General features: G+C 43.8%; 1 protein-coding gene across 1 annotated transcript in view; it reads left to right on the plus strand.

Annotated features, from left to right (window-relative positions):
- pcsk5a (proprotein convertase subtilisin/kexin type 5a) overlaps positions 1-17,379 on the plus strand; it is a gene marked incomplete at both ends in the record, with an annotated part of 129,091 nt that extends 111,712 nt beyond the window's left edge. Inside the window, 10 exons of the mRNA XM_084047067.1 lie at positions 2,771-2,854; positions 4,722-4,920; positions 7,146-7,360; positions 8,541-8,783; positions 10,136-10,372; positions 11,427-11,604; positions 13,599-13,816; positions 14,869-14,963; positions 15,873-16,137; positions 16,874-17,379. Of these exons, the coding sequence (XP_083903193.1) occupies positions 2,771-2,854; positions 4,722-4,920; positions 7,146-7,360; positions 8,541-8,783; positions 10,136-10,372; positions 11,427-11,604; positions 13,599-13,816; positions 14,869-14,963; positions 15,873-16,137; positions 16,874-17,379 (2,240 nt within the window). The remainder of the gene's footprint in view (positions 1-2,770; positions 2,855-4,721; positions 4,921-7,145; positions 7,361-8,540; positions 8,784-10,135; positions 10,373-11,426; positions 11,605-13,598; positions 13,817-14,868; positions 14,964-15,872; positions 16,138-16,873) is intronic.
- Positions 17,380-17,573: the final 194 nt, after the last annotated feature.

Consider the following 17,573-nt stretch of genomic DNA (forward strand, 5'->3'; position numbering starts at 1 on the left):
TTGCTTTTAACCTTATATTCACTTATTTAATGCGTATTTTCCTCCCCACCTCTGAACGTTTTGAGTGTGGATCAATCCAACCCCCATCCATCTAATGCATACATGGACAACTGGCGGCCCGGGGGCCACATGCGCCCCCCCCCACCTTCAATTAATGCGGCCCGCAGGTTAATATCGGAATACTGATATATTATTGATTTCAGCTGTTACAATTCCAAACATGCAGATATGACCCGCTTTAATTACTTCAGTCTATATTAGTAGCTTAATGACTAGTATTACAATTCTATTCTCTTTTTTATGTCCAATGTATTTAAGTTCAAAGAGTTAACTAAAGTATAACTTAACTAAAGTTAACTAAGTATAACTAAATGCATTTGAAATTGAATAAAAATGTTACTTTTCAGGATTCCAATTCAGAAATAGCAAAAACAAAAATCTGGATTCTAATTCAAAAATAGCAAAAATAGCAGATCTACAAGCTCAAAACGTTTTGAGCTTGCAGATCGGCTATTTTGGCTACTTTTGTGTGACATAGAATGGCCCGACAGTATATGCAATGTGGCCCTCTGGAGTGAGCTTGGAAATATAGTGCCATCATCAAAGCTGCATCACCTCTGATCTAATGTGTGTAATGTAGACCTTAGTAATCCTGCGGGGGAAAATTCACAATTCACTTCACCCAGCTCAGGTGGTCATATTGAGCGCTCGCCCGGGGAGAGTAGCGACAGTACTGTACATGTGACACACATGTTACAGACACATGTTTTAATGTCTGTAAACCACTGAAGCAAACATGAACAAAATATTCTCACTTACAAAAAAGTCCCGCACACTATCATTGCTCAGCAAGCCTCTTTTATTCAAATTTACAGACATTTCGGTCCCACTGGACCTTCATTAAGAGTGTCTTACAGCAATGATACCAACATCTTCTCATATATACACACACTAGTGGTGGGAAAAAAAGTTCATTTCAGTGAACGAACGATTTCGTTCGCGTTCACGGCAATGATTCGTTCACGTTCTCGTTCAGTAGCGCTATTTTCTAGTGTTCGAAATTTACTCGAGTAAAAGTACAAAAGTATTGGCATCGAAATATACTTAAAGCATCAAAAGTAAAAGTACTAACATATTTGAAAATTGCCGAACTACATGCTCACAACGCGTCGCGAAAGTGGTTAATGTATGTTTTATAATGTGTGTAAAACACCATCGCGGGAGCGGGTTTTTTTACGTTGCGAGTGAACGTAACAGTTTCAGAAAGTGAACGAGCTCAAAAATCTAATGTGGAAGCTCGCAAACACGCTGCAATGCGTCGTGAGCTTGTAGATCGGCTATTTTAGCTATTTAAAAACATAATAATAGGGCTTAAAGGGAGACTTTTATGCCACCGTCTAGTCTTTTTCTCTGAAATGACTCCTCAGATGCTGAGACAAATAACACTTCAGCATTTCACTAATCCACACCTCTGCCTCAGACATAATGAAACAGGGATTTGGGGGACTGTCATAGTGTCACCGGCACAGAGAAATAAATCCTCTTGGGTAATTGGTCTATTTGCCAAGTTTACCTGAACTATATACCGTACCAACTGGCGTCCTCAAAGCAGAGAGAGAGACGATTAAACCTTTAAGACCGCGAACGCATCTGTGTAACCACTTTAACCATTGTTTTATACTTTGGCTATTTGAAAACGGCAGATCTACGAGCTCATAGCGCAGGATCTGCTATGAGCTTGTAGATCTGCTATTTTTGAAAAATCGTGAAAATGTGTGCAAATCTTTGAATATATATATTTTTAAGCGAACATTTGCAACTCAAAGTTCATCTACTTGTGGGGGGGGGGGGGCCCTGGAACAACATATTTTGAGATGGGGGTCAGCTGCCAAATGCATATCATTTTGGGGGTCCTTGCCATGAAAAGATTTGAGCGCCACTGATATAGCAACATACATTTTTTTCAAAAAGCTGTTTTAGAAGACATTTGTAGAATCCCCCAGTAGCAAAGATTTGAGTTTCAAATGTTCGCTTTTAAAATATATATATATATTCAAAGATTGGCAAAGAATTTCATGATTTCTCGAAAAAAAAACACGAAAAACTATGATATAAAAATGATATCGAAAATAGCAGATCTACAAGCTCATAGCGCGACACTTGGTGCCACGCTATGAGCTTGTAGATCTGATATTTTTGAATAGCCCGAAGAGCCCGAATGCGTTCCCGGTCTTATTGGATTAAACGCCAGCCAAATATAGACATGGAAAAAATCAATTGGATATGCTCACTGTTTGCCTCTTATGCATCCTTCCTCTCTTTCCCCTCGTCAAGACATGGAATAATTAGCTGGATATAGGGATTAAAGCTGCAATCCGGAAATTATTTTTTCAATGAATAAAACATTATTTTTTTTAACCAATCTGTGTGGTAGAGTAGTATGTTAATACAATATACTGTACCTGGCACATCTGCAGTTTTTGGATGTGGTCTCCCTACTCTTCCATTGAGACATTCAGACCCTGGGCGTTGTCGGGTAGGAAATGAATGGCCAGAGGGGGTTTGTCAAAAGGAGAAAAGCAGCAAATCTAACCGTATACCATTATATTCTTCATTTTTGCTGTTTTGCATGAACATCACGTTCATGCAAAACAGCAAAAATGAAGAATATGGTAGAAGAATTATTTTTGGGTCATTCCCCCGAATTAATTAAAGGCACTTGGCTCATGCACTTTACAAAAAAACTAAACGCTGTGTTTTTGCATTGCAGTTGATGAGGAGTGTGAGGACTGCCACCCGTCCTGTGAGTCGTGCTCTGGGAAGGAGAAGAACCAGTGTAAGACCTGCGTCAGAGGTCTGTCTACTCTACTCTAACCCATCACCTCACTGAGTGTCTATACCTGATCACTTCCTTTTCTTTGACTTTAGAGTATTTATATCTATCTACAGCATTGGTTCTCAAAGTGGGGTCCGGGGACCCCCAGTGGTACTTGAGGGGGTTCCAGGGAGTCCTCAGCTAAATGATGGATAGGAACCAAATGGACCCTTATGGGTCTGTAACCCTGAGAGCGTACAAATGGAACCAAATGGACCCTAACGGGTCCATTTGGTTCCATTTTGTACACTCTCAGAGTTACATTAACATTGATTTTACAATATAAATTGGGGTCCCAGAGATATAAATGCCATTAAATGGGGGTCCGTAGCCCTAATGCATGTCAAACTGGGGGTCCTTGAAATTAAAATGGATGAGAATCACTGCTAGAGAGACGTAAAAATCTCCTCTTATGGGGGTCCCTGGCATATCTTTTCAAATGGGGTTCCGCGGGATAATAAGTGTCAATTTGGGGGTCCTTGACATGAAAAAGTTTGAGATCCACTGATCTACAGTATACAGTGTATGGTGGGTCTTTTTTTACTGCATGCAGTATGCGGTGGGTCTTTATTTACTATAGGCCCACATACAGTAGTATTCAGGTTTTTCATAACCATCGGAGTGTGTTTCGCACAATAAAACACATGGAATATGTCACACTGAGGATTCTACTGTGTATAATAATAATAACACAATGTATATTAATCCTGTGGGGGTAATTGCTGCTCATATTGAGCACTTAACCCATTAAGACCGGAAACACATCTACAAATGTCTTCTAAATCCTAACAGTTTTCTGAGAACCATTTGTTGCTATAATATCAGAGGTTCTCAAACCTTTTCGTGTCAAGGACCCCCATGTATTTGGCCGCGGACCCCCATTTAAAAATATTTTGTTCCAGGGACCCCCCAGATGCAAAGATTTAAGTTAAAAATGTTCACTATATAAAAATATATATATTGAAAGATTTGACACATTGTCACGATTCTTTTTTTTAAAATAGCAGATATGCAAGCTCATAGTGCAGCACGCGGTGCCGCACTATGAGCTTGTAGATCTGCTATTTTTGAATAGCCAAAGAAATCTTAAAATGGGGGGGGGGGGGCAGTTAAGGGTCAATTGTCTTGCTCATGCACACCTCAGCACATAGCCATAGGCCTGGGGACCTTCTGTTTCCCAGGTTGGCCTCTCTCTCTCTCTCTCTCTCTCTCTCTCTCTCTCTCTCTCTCTCTCTCTCTCTCCCCATTCAGCTATGGCTATGGCCCAAATATATACTGTACATCTGGGTCTTTTAATCCACTAAGACCGGTAAGGGTAAGGCTATTCAAAAATAGCAGATATACAAGCTCATAGCGCGGCACCGAGTGCCGCGCTATGAGCTTGTAGATCTGCTATTTTTGAATAATCGTGAAAAGTTGTGCAAATCTTTGAATATATATATATACATTTTTAACTGAAGTCTTTGCTTCTGCATGGGGGGGGACCCTGGAACTAAATATTTTGAGATGGGGGGTCCGTGGTCAAATACGTATAATTTTGGGTGGTCATTGACATGAAAAAGTTTTTTTTTTTTTTAAACTGTTAGGATTTAGAAGGCATTTGTAGAATCCCCCCAGAAGCAAAGATTTGAGTTTAAAATGTTCGCTTTTAAAAAACGTATATATATTCAAAGATTTGCACAAAAAAATGTGCACAAATAAATAGCAGATCTACAAGCTCGTAGCTTGTATATCTGCTATTTTTGAATAGCCAAAGAAATCTAAAAATGACACAGATGCGTTCCAGGTCTTAATGGCTTAATTATAACGATCATGGCTACTTACTATCCCGTGTGTTCTCCCCCAGGACGGTTCCTGACGGCACAGCAGATGTGTGTGACAAAGTGTCCCACCGGCTGGTTCGCCAGCCGCCTGACGGCCGTGTGTGAGCCGTGCCCACAGGGCTGCTCCCAGTGCGTGGACGGGCAGCGCTGCACCCGCTGTCAGTCTGTCCGCAGAGCTCCGCTGTTCCTGCAGGACGGACAGTGTGTCCATCAATGTATAAGGTACTGTTTTTTTTTGTCAGTAGTGGAAAAAGTATTCACATGTTTTACTCAAGTACAAGTATCAATACTGCAATGTACAAGTTACAAGTAAAAGTGTGGAATCAAAAAAATTGACTTGAGTAAAAGTACAAAAGTATTGGTATCAAAATGTACTTAAAGTACCAAAAAGTAAAAGTACAAAAATGATTGAAAATAGCAGATCTACAAGCTCACAACGCATCGCGATGCGGCACAGAGCGGCACTCGGGCTTGCCGCGCTATGAGCTTGTATATCTGCTATTTTTGAATAGCCAAAGTGTAGAATAATGCTTTTTTAGCTCAAATCAAAAAGTGACACAAGATGCGTTCCAGGACGTAATGGGTTAATTCATTCGGGGGAAAGACCCAAAATAATTCTTCTACGATATTCTTCATTTTTGCTGTTTTGCATGAACGTGATGTTCATGCAAAACAGCAAAAATGAAGAATATATGGTATATGGTTAGATTTGCTGCTTTTCTCCTTTTTTTGACAAACCCCCTCTGGCCATTCAAATTAGCCTAGGTAAGAAATAGGCCTCTCAAATAGTTGAGGACAACACACACACACACCCTTCACACCCATTACAGACTGATGCCCTCGTTCCCCCCCCCCCCCCCCCCCCCCCCGTTGGACTATCCCACTTGGACGCTAGTCAACACGTAAACGCATAGGTTGCATATCATTTATATTATTTTATCATGCTTTTAACCCATTACGACCTGAAGCCGATTCTACATGTCTACTAAAGCTCAACTGATCTGAAAATCGTTTGTTTCTATGTCAGTGGTGCTCAATCTTTTTCATGTCAAGGACCCCCAAAATGATATGTATTTGGCCGCCGACCCTCATCAAAATATTTTGTTCGAGGGACCCCCCCCAGAAGCAAAGATTTGAGTTAAAAATGTTTGCTTTAAAAATATATATATTCAAAGATTTGCACACGTTTTCACGATTTTTCAAAAATAGCAGATCTACAAGCTCGTAGCGCGGCACTCGGTGCCGCGCTATGAGCTTGTAGATCTGCTATTTTTTAATAGCCAAAAGTGTAAAATAATGCTTTTGAGCTCAAATCAAAAAATGAAAGTTCCATGTCTTAATGGGGTAAGTAGTAGTTTTGAATGTGTTTTTATAGGGACCTGGGTATATATGTCTTGTGATTGTATGTTGTGTTTTAATAGGGTGACCATACATCCTCTTTTACCCGGACATGTCCTCTTTTTGGGGGGGCTGTCCGGCCTGTCCGGGGGGGGGTTTATAAAATCCTTCAAATGTCTGGGGTTTTGAGCGTTTGGGTAGTGTGTACTGTATCTGTGTATCAGTAGGGGGGGGAGGACGTATCTTAGCAACAATGGAAGCACTAACTGTACAAGATTTGGCTTGTTTTTCTGGCTTGTTTTTGGAGATGTTTCCTTATTTCTCCCACGAGACTTGGCAACACTGCTGACAGGCTCCAGCACATGTGTCAACAAGGCACACACACACACACACACACACACACAGGACAGCACGGACATCGCGCTGCCTGTCATTCATTGAAAAAAACTCCGACATCTACACTTCTGGAGTACATTTTTGGAACCGAATTAACCGAATTAAGACACACACACACACACACACACACACACACACACACACACACACACAAACACACACACACACACACACACACACACACATCCGTAAGAATGTTTTCTGTGTACACGCGCGTAAATGAAAGTCCTTTAAGTTTAAGCTCGTTGTGTGTGTGTGTGTGTGTGTGTGTGTGTGTGTGTGTGTGTGTGTGTGTGTGTGTGTGTGTGTGTGTGTGTGTGTGTGTGTGTGCGCTCGCGCACGCGCGCGAGAGGCAGGCGGCACCAACACTAACGGAGTGGTGTGTGGATTCGACGCATGCGCAGTTTGATCACCCGTTGATCTACCGTACGTTTTTTCAAACGCTAATAAACGGCTGAGATTTGATGAAATTGAGAAACGGGCTTCGCAGTTGCGTTCAGATGGCAATGGTCAATGGCTGTGTGCAAATTCAGAGCAATCGCTCCAGCCACTGAGGAGAACCGGGCAGCTTCACCATGACACCACTACAGACAGAGGTTTGTCAAATTATAGGAGGATGGTCACCCTAGTTTTAATCACAAACAAAGTTCCGAAAGGAAAATAAAGTTGTTTGAATTTGAGTATGATGTATTGTGTGTTACTTGTTCGTATAGGGGGTATCCTGTGGGTCAGGTGTGTCGTAGCTGCACCCCGGGCTGTGCCTCCTGTGAGAAGAACGCCACGTATTGCCTGAGCTGTGAGGAACCTCTGCTGTTCCACAAGCACCAGTGTGTAGAGGAGTGTCCCGCGGGTCACACGCTGAGGGACAGGGAGTGCCAGCACTGCCCCGCGGCCTGCCAGCAGTGCAACGAGCTGGGACAGTGCACAGGTTAGAACATATTGGTTCTCAAAGTGGGGTCCGGGGACCCCCAAGGGTCCTTGGGGGGGGGGGTTCCAGGAGGTCCCCGGCAAAATGTGTTAATATAACATCACAATAATTTTAACCACTTTTATAACCTTTTATCTGCTTTTCAAAAATAGCAGATCTACAAGCTCATAGCGCGGCACCGAGTGCCGCGCTATGAGCTTGTAGATCTGCTATTTTTGAAAAATTGTGAACATTTTGTGCAAATCTTAGAATATATATTTTCTAAAGCAAACATTTGTAACTCAAATCTTTGCTTCTGGGGGGGGGGCTCTGGAACAACATATTTTGAGGCGGGGGTCCGTGGCCGAATACAAATCAAATCAATTTGGGGGTCCTTGACATGAAAAAGTTTGAGAACCACTGGGTTAGAATACTGTTTCCCAAACAGTGGGTCGGGACCCATCGCTGGGTCGCGGACCAATTATTATGGGTCGCAAGTAAAAATCTCAATTTTTCAAAAGATTTTAAAAGTTGTTAAAAAGGTTAAACAAATAGTAGTAGTAGATCGGAAGAGAGTTTAAGAAGTGGTGAAAATAGCGGATCTACAAGCTCACAATGTGGCGTGAAGCTATAGTTTGGGTCACTTTAAGACCTGAACAACAGTTCTACAACAACAAGACAAATTCAAGTCTCTTAACTTTCACAATCTCGCAAACAATTTTTTTTCTAACGCCAGGATCTTTCATTCTCCCTTTTGTAGCCCCTTTACGTTTCCCAACATAACATAACGTCATAATATACTAAATCAGGGGTCTTCCACGTTTTCAGGCCAAGGACCCCCTAGCTGAGAGAGAGAGATGAAGCAGGGACCCCCTCCTCTATATTGTATAAAATTGTGTTTCAGGTTAAACTTTTTTTGTTCTCTTGGTCTGCTCTTTCTTCCCTCTACACCTCTTTGTCAAAAATAGCCGATCTACAAGCTGACAATGCCTCGCAGCGCGAGGCGTTGTGAGCTTGTAGATCTGCTATTTTTGGCTCAAGTTCTCCTCAGAAAAGGGATTATTAGGGTTCAAGTGTTTAAGGTAAAAAAAATAAAAATCATAATACAAAGATTTTGGCGGACCCCCTCTAGCAACTCGCCCTAGGGGTCCCGGACCCCCTGTTGAAGACCCCTGTACTAAATGATTTCTTCCATACGCAGCGTGTGAGGAGTACCACTTCATCCACGAGGCCCTCTGCGTGCTGGACTGTCCTGAGAGCTTCTTCGAGGACACGGAGCAGGGCCTGTGTCAGCGCTGTCACAGTGACTGCACCCTGTGTGACGGGCCTGACTACAACGACTGTGACTCCTGCTCCGACCCGCACGCTACGCTGCACAACGGGGCGTGCCTACCAGACTGCCCCGCCCACACCTATAGGGACGGCAGGACGGGAGAGTGTAAAGGTAAATCAGCAGGGGTGTAAAGTAACTAAAGTACATTTACTCAAGTACTGTACTTTTTAAGTACAATTTTTAGGATCTTTTACTTTACTGGAGTGTTTCTAATTTTGAGTACTTTTACTTCTACTCCACTACACCTCAGAGGCAAATATTATACTTTTACTCCACTACAATTATATGCAAACTTTAGTTACTAGTTACTTTGTAGATTTTGATTATTATTACAAAACATACATTAACAACTTCAGCCCTATATACATTTCGGCCATTTGAAAATAGCAGATCTACAAGCTCACAATGCGTCGCGATGCGACGCATTGTGAGCTTGCAGATCGGCTATTTTCAAATGATTTTTATACATTTTATACATCGCCTATTTTCGTCGAAAAGTTTTGGTGTAGAGGGAAAACCGGAGGAGGCCCCAGTATAGAGCCCTGGTGGACTCCGGTCAACTAAGTATAATGATTTAAGTGGTTCCTCTTTTTTTTTTAAATCACTAAATCTCTAAGCCGTCTATGCAGGGTTAAATGTGCAGGGGGGTGGGGGGGGGGGCTGGTTTTGATATCCCCTCTCTGGTCATTCATTTTTATTGCTGGTTGATATGTTTCATCCGTGCTTCTGATCAGACTGAATTAAATACATGCATTTCCTTTTGAAGCATGTAGACTGTCTGATATTTATGTTTGATAATATATTACAATTTTTAACTTAAAAACATACGTTATCCCTGTCGTCCCTATTTTTTTTGTACATATAAAAAAATATGTGACACGTTGTGAGATAGTAGATCAGTTATTTTCAGTATTTGTTGTACAGCAGGGGGTCCCCAGCGTAATTAGTTAACATAGCGTCACAATCATTTTAACCACTTAGCTTTGGCTATTCAAAAATAGCAGATCTACAAGCTCATAGCGCGGCACCGAGTGCCATGAGCTTGTAGATCTGCTATTTTTTGAAAAATCTTGATACATATTTTTTAAAGCGAAGATTTTTAACTCAAATATTTGCTTTTGGGGGTCCCTGGCACAAAACATTTTCAGATGGGGGTCCGCGGCCAAATACATATCAATTTAGGGGTCCTTGGCATGAAAAAGGTTGAAAACCACTGCCGTAGGGGCTTAAGTGGTTAAGAAAACGTACTCCCATTGAACCCTGCATCTCTGCCTTTGGATGTACTAGAACAGATGTACTAAATGCGTCTCTCTTGCCGTGGAAATAAGGCATAGAGAGACCGTTTTACTGTATGCTAACGTGATTATTCTATGAATAATGACGCATGACGCATCGTACATTTCCGTGACATCGCTGTGAAAGTACAGGGGTTTATCATTGTAAAAAACAAAATGTATTTTCAGACTGTGATGCATCCTGCCTCAGCTGCTCGGGGCCGCTGGCGGGTTCCTGTACCGCCTGCAGGGAGACTCAGGCGTTGGACGGTCACGGTCACTGCAGGCCGCTGGTCAACAAGTGCCCGTCCCACCACTACGCCGAGCTGGACGGCGAATGCCACCCGTGTCACAAATACTGCCACCAATGCTCCGGTCCGGGCAAGACGCACTGCCTGAGCTGCAACCAGAAACATTTACTGCTCAGTGAGTCGAGAGCATTCTTTAATGGCCTTTTTACCACATAACACCAATAGAGTACTGAAGTCCTGACGTCACTCGTTCATCCCCTGGGTCGCGGAAGTCATTTCTCTATGGAGAATAACATTGGGTCATCTTAGAATCGTCTCATATAAGAATTGTGGTCCAAAAATAAACAAACTGTCCCGGCGATACTGTCAGGGAGGAGGCTCTGTATCGTTTATGATAGTCAGTCACTTATATTTGACTGGCTAGTCTATTTCTGGCGAAAATGTAACTAATTTGGCCGCAGTAACATGCGTTTTCTCACCGTCAGTTGATGCTTCATATCCATATGAGTCAAACCGCCGGGGTCATTAGTTTATTTTTGGAACACAGTTCTTATTTGACGCGATATTAAACAAGTCTATGGGACTTCTGAATGGGGGAAATAAACCGCAACCCAGGCAGGATGAGTAATTTACGTCAGACTTCGGTGCTCTATTAATAAGTCATGTTATCTTCAACATAGACTAAATAGAATCAGTATCATCATGTCAGAATCATGGTCAGTTAGGAATGGCACGGCTGTGTGTCACTAACCGTTTAGGACTAAATAACCAAAATGAACCAAAGTTAAGTCATGTTAAAATAAATAAAATATGAATGGAATAAATCACTTAAATATTATCTAATTGTTCCTCGTATACAATATTTTACAATAATATGGCGCTTACCTGTCTTCTATGGTGCTTAACCGTCATCTATGGTGCTTCCTATGGTGCTTCATATTGTGCTTACTTGTCTTCTGTGGGGCGTCCTATAATAGAAAAAGAATGTAATGGTTTAGTTGATACCACAGCAAACCAATGCAGACAGGTGGACCATGTCTGAATACACAAATCCAATCAGATCTCTAGCAAAACGTAGAAACAAGTCATGGATTTGCATGCAGTTGCAGTCTGAACAAAAGCCCATTGTTCATTCTGCTCCATGTGCATTATTCATGAGTTGTTTTGCCTTTGTGTGAATGTTTTAGTATGTACAGTATTTGCATGATGTACTCTCTGCTCCCACACAGACGGGACCTGCATGGACGACTGCCCTACAGGCTATTACCAGGACGAGGCGGGGCAGAGGTGTGAGCCCTGTCACCCGTCCTGTCTGTCCTGTATGGGCAAACACACCCACGAGTGTCTGGCCTGTAAGGAGCACCTGTTCAGGGAGGGCAAGGAGTGTGTGGACACCTGTCAGCCCAGGTAACAGCTGTTCTATTCATTCATATGTTATCATTCATAATGATAAATCAGTTCAAAACCAAGGACGATGACACGGCCGATAGGGCTATTTTGGAAAATAGCTCTGTAATACAAGAAAAAGAAACTACAATATGCAACTTTTATCAATGTATGGTTTATATTACAAAGATGATCACAACAGGTCGCAAAGCGATGCGTTGTGAGCTTGTAGATCTGCTGTTTTCAAAAGATTCTTTATACATGACGAACTCAAGCAAATGTTGAATAACAGACTTTCACTTGTAAGAGAGTATTTCCACATTGCAGATATAGATGATTACTTCTCAAAGAAGCACAGTACAGTAGGTTATACAGCAGTAGGCAAATAAATGCAAACGTGACGTCCTGCACAAATTATTGAGTCATTTCAAAATGGCAGAAAGTCTAGTCTGGCACAAATGGCCATGGGAAGTTGGGAGTTCAAGAGTTATAGGCCAAAACGTGAAGCAGCCTGTTATAAAAACATTTTTATTTAAAGGCACTTGCAGGTAGAGTCCAATATTTTCGAACGGAATAAACAGACGCCATTTATTTTTGTAGCCTGGTAAACCCTCCCGGAGGCGGAATTCACATTTCATTTTCATACAGCAGACCGGTTTGCTGTATGAAAATGAAATGTGAATTCCGCCACCGGAAGGGTTTACCAGGCTAGGTTATTTGGGGATGGGTAAATAACTGATTGACCAATAAAGTTTTGCATCGTCGGCAGGGACGTGCACAGATAGACTCTAGGTGGTGCTAGAGCCCTCTTGACCAGAAGTGCCCTTTTTTCAGTTTACAGCAGGGGTCTTCAACACGGGGTCCGGGACCCCTAGGGGGTCCTCAGAGTTACTACAGGGGGTCCGCCAATTCTTTGTGTGATATGATTTTTCTTTTTACCATAACCACTCGAAACCTAGCATCCCTTTTCTGAGGAGAACTTTAGCCAAAAATAGCAGATCTACAAGCCCACAACGCCTCGCAGTGCGAGGCGTTGAGGGCTTTGAGGCGCCCCTCAAAATGTCTATGCACGCCACTGATCGTCGGACTCTAGGGCCTCTTTAAGTTACAGACCTGTAAGGGTCCATTTTATTCCTAACTAACACTCATTTAGCTGGGGAACCCTCAAGGACCCCTCCTACAGTGAGAATCCATTTAATAATAATATTAGTGTTGTATCCAGTAAACGCTGATCATATCGCACTATGGGTAACATTGTTCTTGATCACCTGATGCTCTCATTACCAACTCACGTTTAAGTTAGTCATGCTAAGACCCTGCACCGTGTTTGACATTTAAATAGTCCTTTAAGTGGCCTGTAAGATGCTAATTAGAGCTGATTTTATTTGTGCTGCGGTGCTGGAGTTAAATTAATTTGCCGTTAAATGTGTGTGTAACTAAATTAAATACCCCAGAGAGACTACGTAAGGGATAATGAATGTCAATGAAACCAATTTGTCAACATGATGTGTCACTCTCCACATCTTTAAGACACTAGAAGACACAAACAATTCATTCAAACAGCACATAAGAATAAAGCCTGATTTATACATGGTTGCGTGACAATCTTTTTTTACAACAAAATGATGGAACTTGCGCAAAAACTAATTCCACCTACTTCTATTAAACCCATAATTGTGATAGTTCACCCAAAAAAACACATTTTTCTATCGTTTAGTCACCCCATTGAGACACAAAAGAGACTCTTTGTGTCTCCTACCGGAACCGCTGCCGGTCATCAAATCATTGTCTTAGGAATGAGACAAAATCAAAAAATATCCATGAATTCAAGTCTCCAAAAAAGTCATTTTGGGGGTGAACTAACCCTTATGTTGATTCAACAAGCAACCAAGTATGAATCAGGCCAACAAGACATCTATCATGTCAAGCTCTTTTTTACACCTGCTTCACACGAAAACATCTCCCTGACAGCATGCTGTTGTTTACTTGTTTAATTTTGTATTGCTTGCCAACAGTCACTATGGGAACACGGCCTCGTGGACGTGCGAGCGGTGCGACCCCAGCTGCAACGAGTGCATCGGGGGAACGGAGGACAGCTGTCTGAACTGTGTCCTGGGACTGTTCTACCTGAGGAGACAGGGCCGCTGTGTGCCCACCTGCCCGCCGGGGAACTACCGCGACACCGGGCACCGGACCTGTGAGCCCTGCCACACCGGCTGCAAAACATGCCAAGGTGCCCCGCGAGGTCTTCTTCTCCAGCAGTATAGCTTGATGCAATCTCAAAAAGTGGGGTCCGGGGACACCCAGGGGTCCTTGGGGGTACCAGGGGGTCCCCAGCTAAATTAGTTATTAGGACCAAGTCCCGTGCCATGAGCTTGTACGTCTGCTATTTTTGTAAAATCGTGAAACTTTGTGCAAATCTGTGGATATACATTTTTTAAAGGGAACATTTGTAACTCAAACCTTTGCTTCTGGGGGGTCCCTGGAACATATTATTTTGAGATGGGGGTCTGCGGCCAAATACATATAATTTTGGGGGTCCTTGACATGAAAAAGTTTAAGAACCACTGATGTAGACCACTGGTTCTCAAACCATTTTTTCTTTTATGACCCCCCACTTTGGTAGGCATCAGGGCCACTGGACCCCCATAACTCTGAGAGTGTTCAACGGGTCCATTTAGTTCCATTTGTACACTCTCAGTGTTTCAGTCTCGTAAGGGTCCATTTGGCTCTAACTATCATTCATTTTGCTGGGAACCCCCTTAAGGACCCCTGGGGTTCCCCTCGGAGAACCATTGCTACAGTATGTCCGTCCATGCATGCATGTACAAATGCACAAGCATTTGTACTGGCATTACTCATGTAGGGCTGTCACAATTAACGAGTTGACAAGTTGTCACTCAAATAATTGCGATTAGTCGAGTATGTAATAATTGTGACAGCCCTATTAGTGCTGCTGTGTTATTTGCAGGCAAACACCTGTGCAGGTTGCCCAAATATTGAGTCTGCATGCTTAGTCAAGGGCTGCCTGCAGGTGTAAAAGTGATGTAATACTTTCCAAATAGCGTTGTGTAAATTGCCTAATAGGTGATGCATAATCCCAAACACACACACACACACACACACACACACACGCACACACACACACACATTGTGTGTGTGTGTGTGTGTGTGTGTGTGTGTGTGTGTGTGTGTGTGTGTGTGTGTGTGTGTGTGTGTGTGTGTGTGTGTGTGTAATGTAATTAGCTAATGTAAGTTATTGTTTCTATGCATGTTGATGAGAAGCCTCCCCAGCCTGTGACTCCTGCCACACGGGATACACACTCTCAGACGGCATGTGTGAGTCTGTGTGTGATGTGGGCCAGTATCCTGTGACCAAGGTAACTACACAACACACCAATGCTGTTCTAAGGGTTCCATTTCTATAAAAAAAAAAAAACATCAGAATACTGTGCATGCAGAGGTGTTGAGTGTGAATGACATACCTGATTCTTTGTAGTGTTGCAAAGATCCAGCCCTCTGCAGCAATATTACGGGTCCATTTGGTTCCATTTGTACACTCTCAGAGTTACGGACCCGTAAGGGGCCATTTGGAACCCCCTGAAGGACTCCTTGCAGACACACTGGTGCAGTAGCAGAGTGTTTCCAGGGTGCCAACATGCACAATATCAGCAGCACTCGTTTCTGTTTGACCAGAATGGAACAGAGCCTTAATTAACATCATTGGTAACACCTGTGAAGGAAGTAAGGATTTCTTTCCAATATGGCTGCTATGCATAATAGCCTATTAAGGCGTGCGGTGAGCATAGACACAGGTAGACACCTCCTCCGACTCTGGGGGCGCCTGTATCGCGGCCACCATATTAGAGGAGGCACGCTTCCTGACCACTGGCCAATCACAGCGCGTCTTTTACGAGACTTGGCAGAATGTAGTTGTATAGAAATACAATGGGATATCTTTATACATCTACATTCTGCCAAGTCTCGTAAAAGACGCGCTGTGATTGGCCAGTGGTCAGGAAGCGTGCCCCCTCTGATATGGCGGCCACGATACAGGGCGCTCCAATGAACTGCAGCGGCCAATGAGGTATCTAGGTTTCTATATGGCGGTAGGTACTGGGAGCTGATGGTAGGTGTTGCGCTCCACATCAGCAATCCATCTCCCAGGGGAGACACCCGCGTTCCCGACAATAAGCCGCCACTCCAACCTGAACCTACTTACTTACTTACTTACTTACTTACTTACTTAGTGATTCAGTGACTCAGCCTGTTCTCTCTCCCTCCACCAGGGTGCGGGACACGCCTGTGAGCACTGCGACGGCTCCTGTCTGGAGTGTCGAGGATTCGGCCCGGCCAACTGCACCATGTGTCCCGACCAGGCCATCCTGGCAGCCGGGGGGCGCTGTCTGCACTGCTGCCCCCACCACCACCACCAGGGGGGCCCGGCGGAAGAGGGGGAGGAGGAGGAGGAGGAGGGAGCGGCAGAGAGGATTGTGTCTTATGCGGAGGATGCAGCGCAGCAACAAGACTGCTGTAATTGCACTGAGACCAGGGGTACGACGCTCACACGCTTGAATACTAAGCACTGAGTCACTTGGTCTGCAATTCAATTGCCAATGTTTTACATCACTGACTGGCATTTCGTTTGTTTTCATCATCCTGTTCTGATGAAGCAGAAGAAGAAACCGGCGCGTTCAAACCTGTCGTCCCTAGTTTGGACACATGTCATTGACAGTGTATCTAGGCGAAATCTTTCAAAAACGTTGAAAAACTCGGATCTAGTGTTGAGATTTTGTCGACTGAAACTATGACGAAAAATGTTTGTCGACTACCTTTTTTCACTGACAAAACTAAATAAAAACGAAGCTATGATGACTAAAAGTTAGACTAAATGTATTGACAATTTCGTCAACAAATAAAAACTAGACTAAAATGTTAGTGAGGGACAAGTGGAGAAGAGATCCAGTAGAACTAAAAGACAAGTCATTTTATGTTTTGTTGCGCTCGGGTGTTGCGCTCTGAAAATAGCAGATCTACAAGCTCACAACGTGTCACGCACCGATGTGTGTGTACCGATGTTGAATATATATATTTTTTTTTTAAAGCGAACATGTTTAACTCAAATCTTTGCTTCTTGGGGGTCACTGTCACAAAATATGAGATGGGGGTCCGCAGCCAAATATGTATCATTTTGGGGGTCATTCACATGAAAACGTTTGAGAACCACTGCCTCTAAACTACCACGTTGTCTAGTAAAAACGTCTCTATCTCTGACCCCCCCCCCATACAGGCGAGTGCATCCTCAGCACCAACTTCGCCTTCATCAACGAGGAGCTGGTGCCGCGGGGCAACCTAGCCATCTTCATCACCAGCGCCATCCTGCTGGTCCTGGGCCTGGGGGCCGGCGTGGTCCTCGTCAAGCGCTCGCGCTCCAAGCGTGAGCCGCCGGACATCACGCCCCGCGGCTACGAGAAGCTGGGCTCGGGCGGGCGCTTCGGAGGAGGAGGAGGAGGCTTCAACTCCTCTTCGTCCTCTTACGGGGGGCGTGGCGGCGGCGGCGGCGGAGGAGCGGCGTCCGGCAGCAGCCACGGCGGTTACCGAGAGTCGCAGTTGGTCGAGCTCGGCGACAAGGCGAGGCAGGGCAAGGGCGGGAAGGACGAGGAGGAGGACGACGACGAAGACGAGGACATTGTGTACATGGGCCAGGACGGCACCGTGTACAGGAAGTTCCGCTACGGACAGGAGGAGAACGAGGACGAGCTGGAGTACGACGACGAGAGCTACACGTTCCGGTGAAGCGCGACGTAATCCTTTTAACGCATTCGATCCGGGGGAACGCATTCTCTGTCGTTTTAACATTTATTTGGGCTATTCAAAAAATCTAGATAATGTGTGGAAATCTTTGAATATATATATTTTTTTTTAAAGCGAACATTTGTAACTCAAATCTTTGCTTGCTGGAGGGCCCCTGGAACAAAATGTTTTACAAA

Source organism: Gymnoscopelus microlampas (assembly GCF_963454915.1).
Source record: "Gymnoscopelus microlampas genome assembly, chromosome: 21".
Classification (NCBI taxonomy): domain Eukaryota; kingdom Metazoa; phylum Chordata; class Actinopteri; order Myctophiformes; family Myctophidae; genus Gymnoscopelus; species Gymnoscopelus microlampas.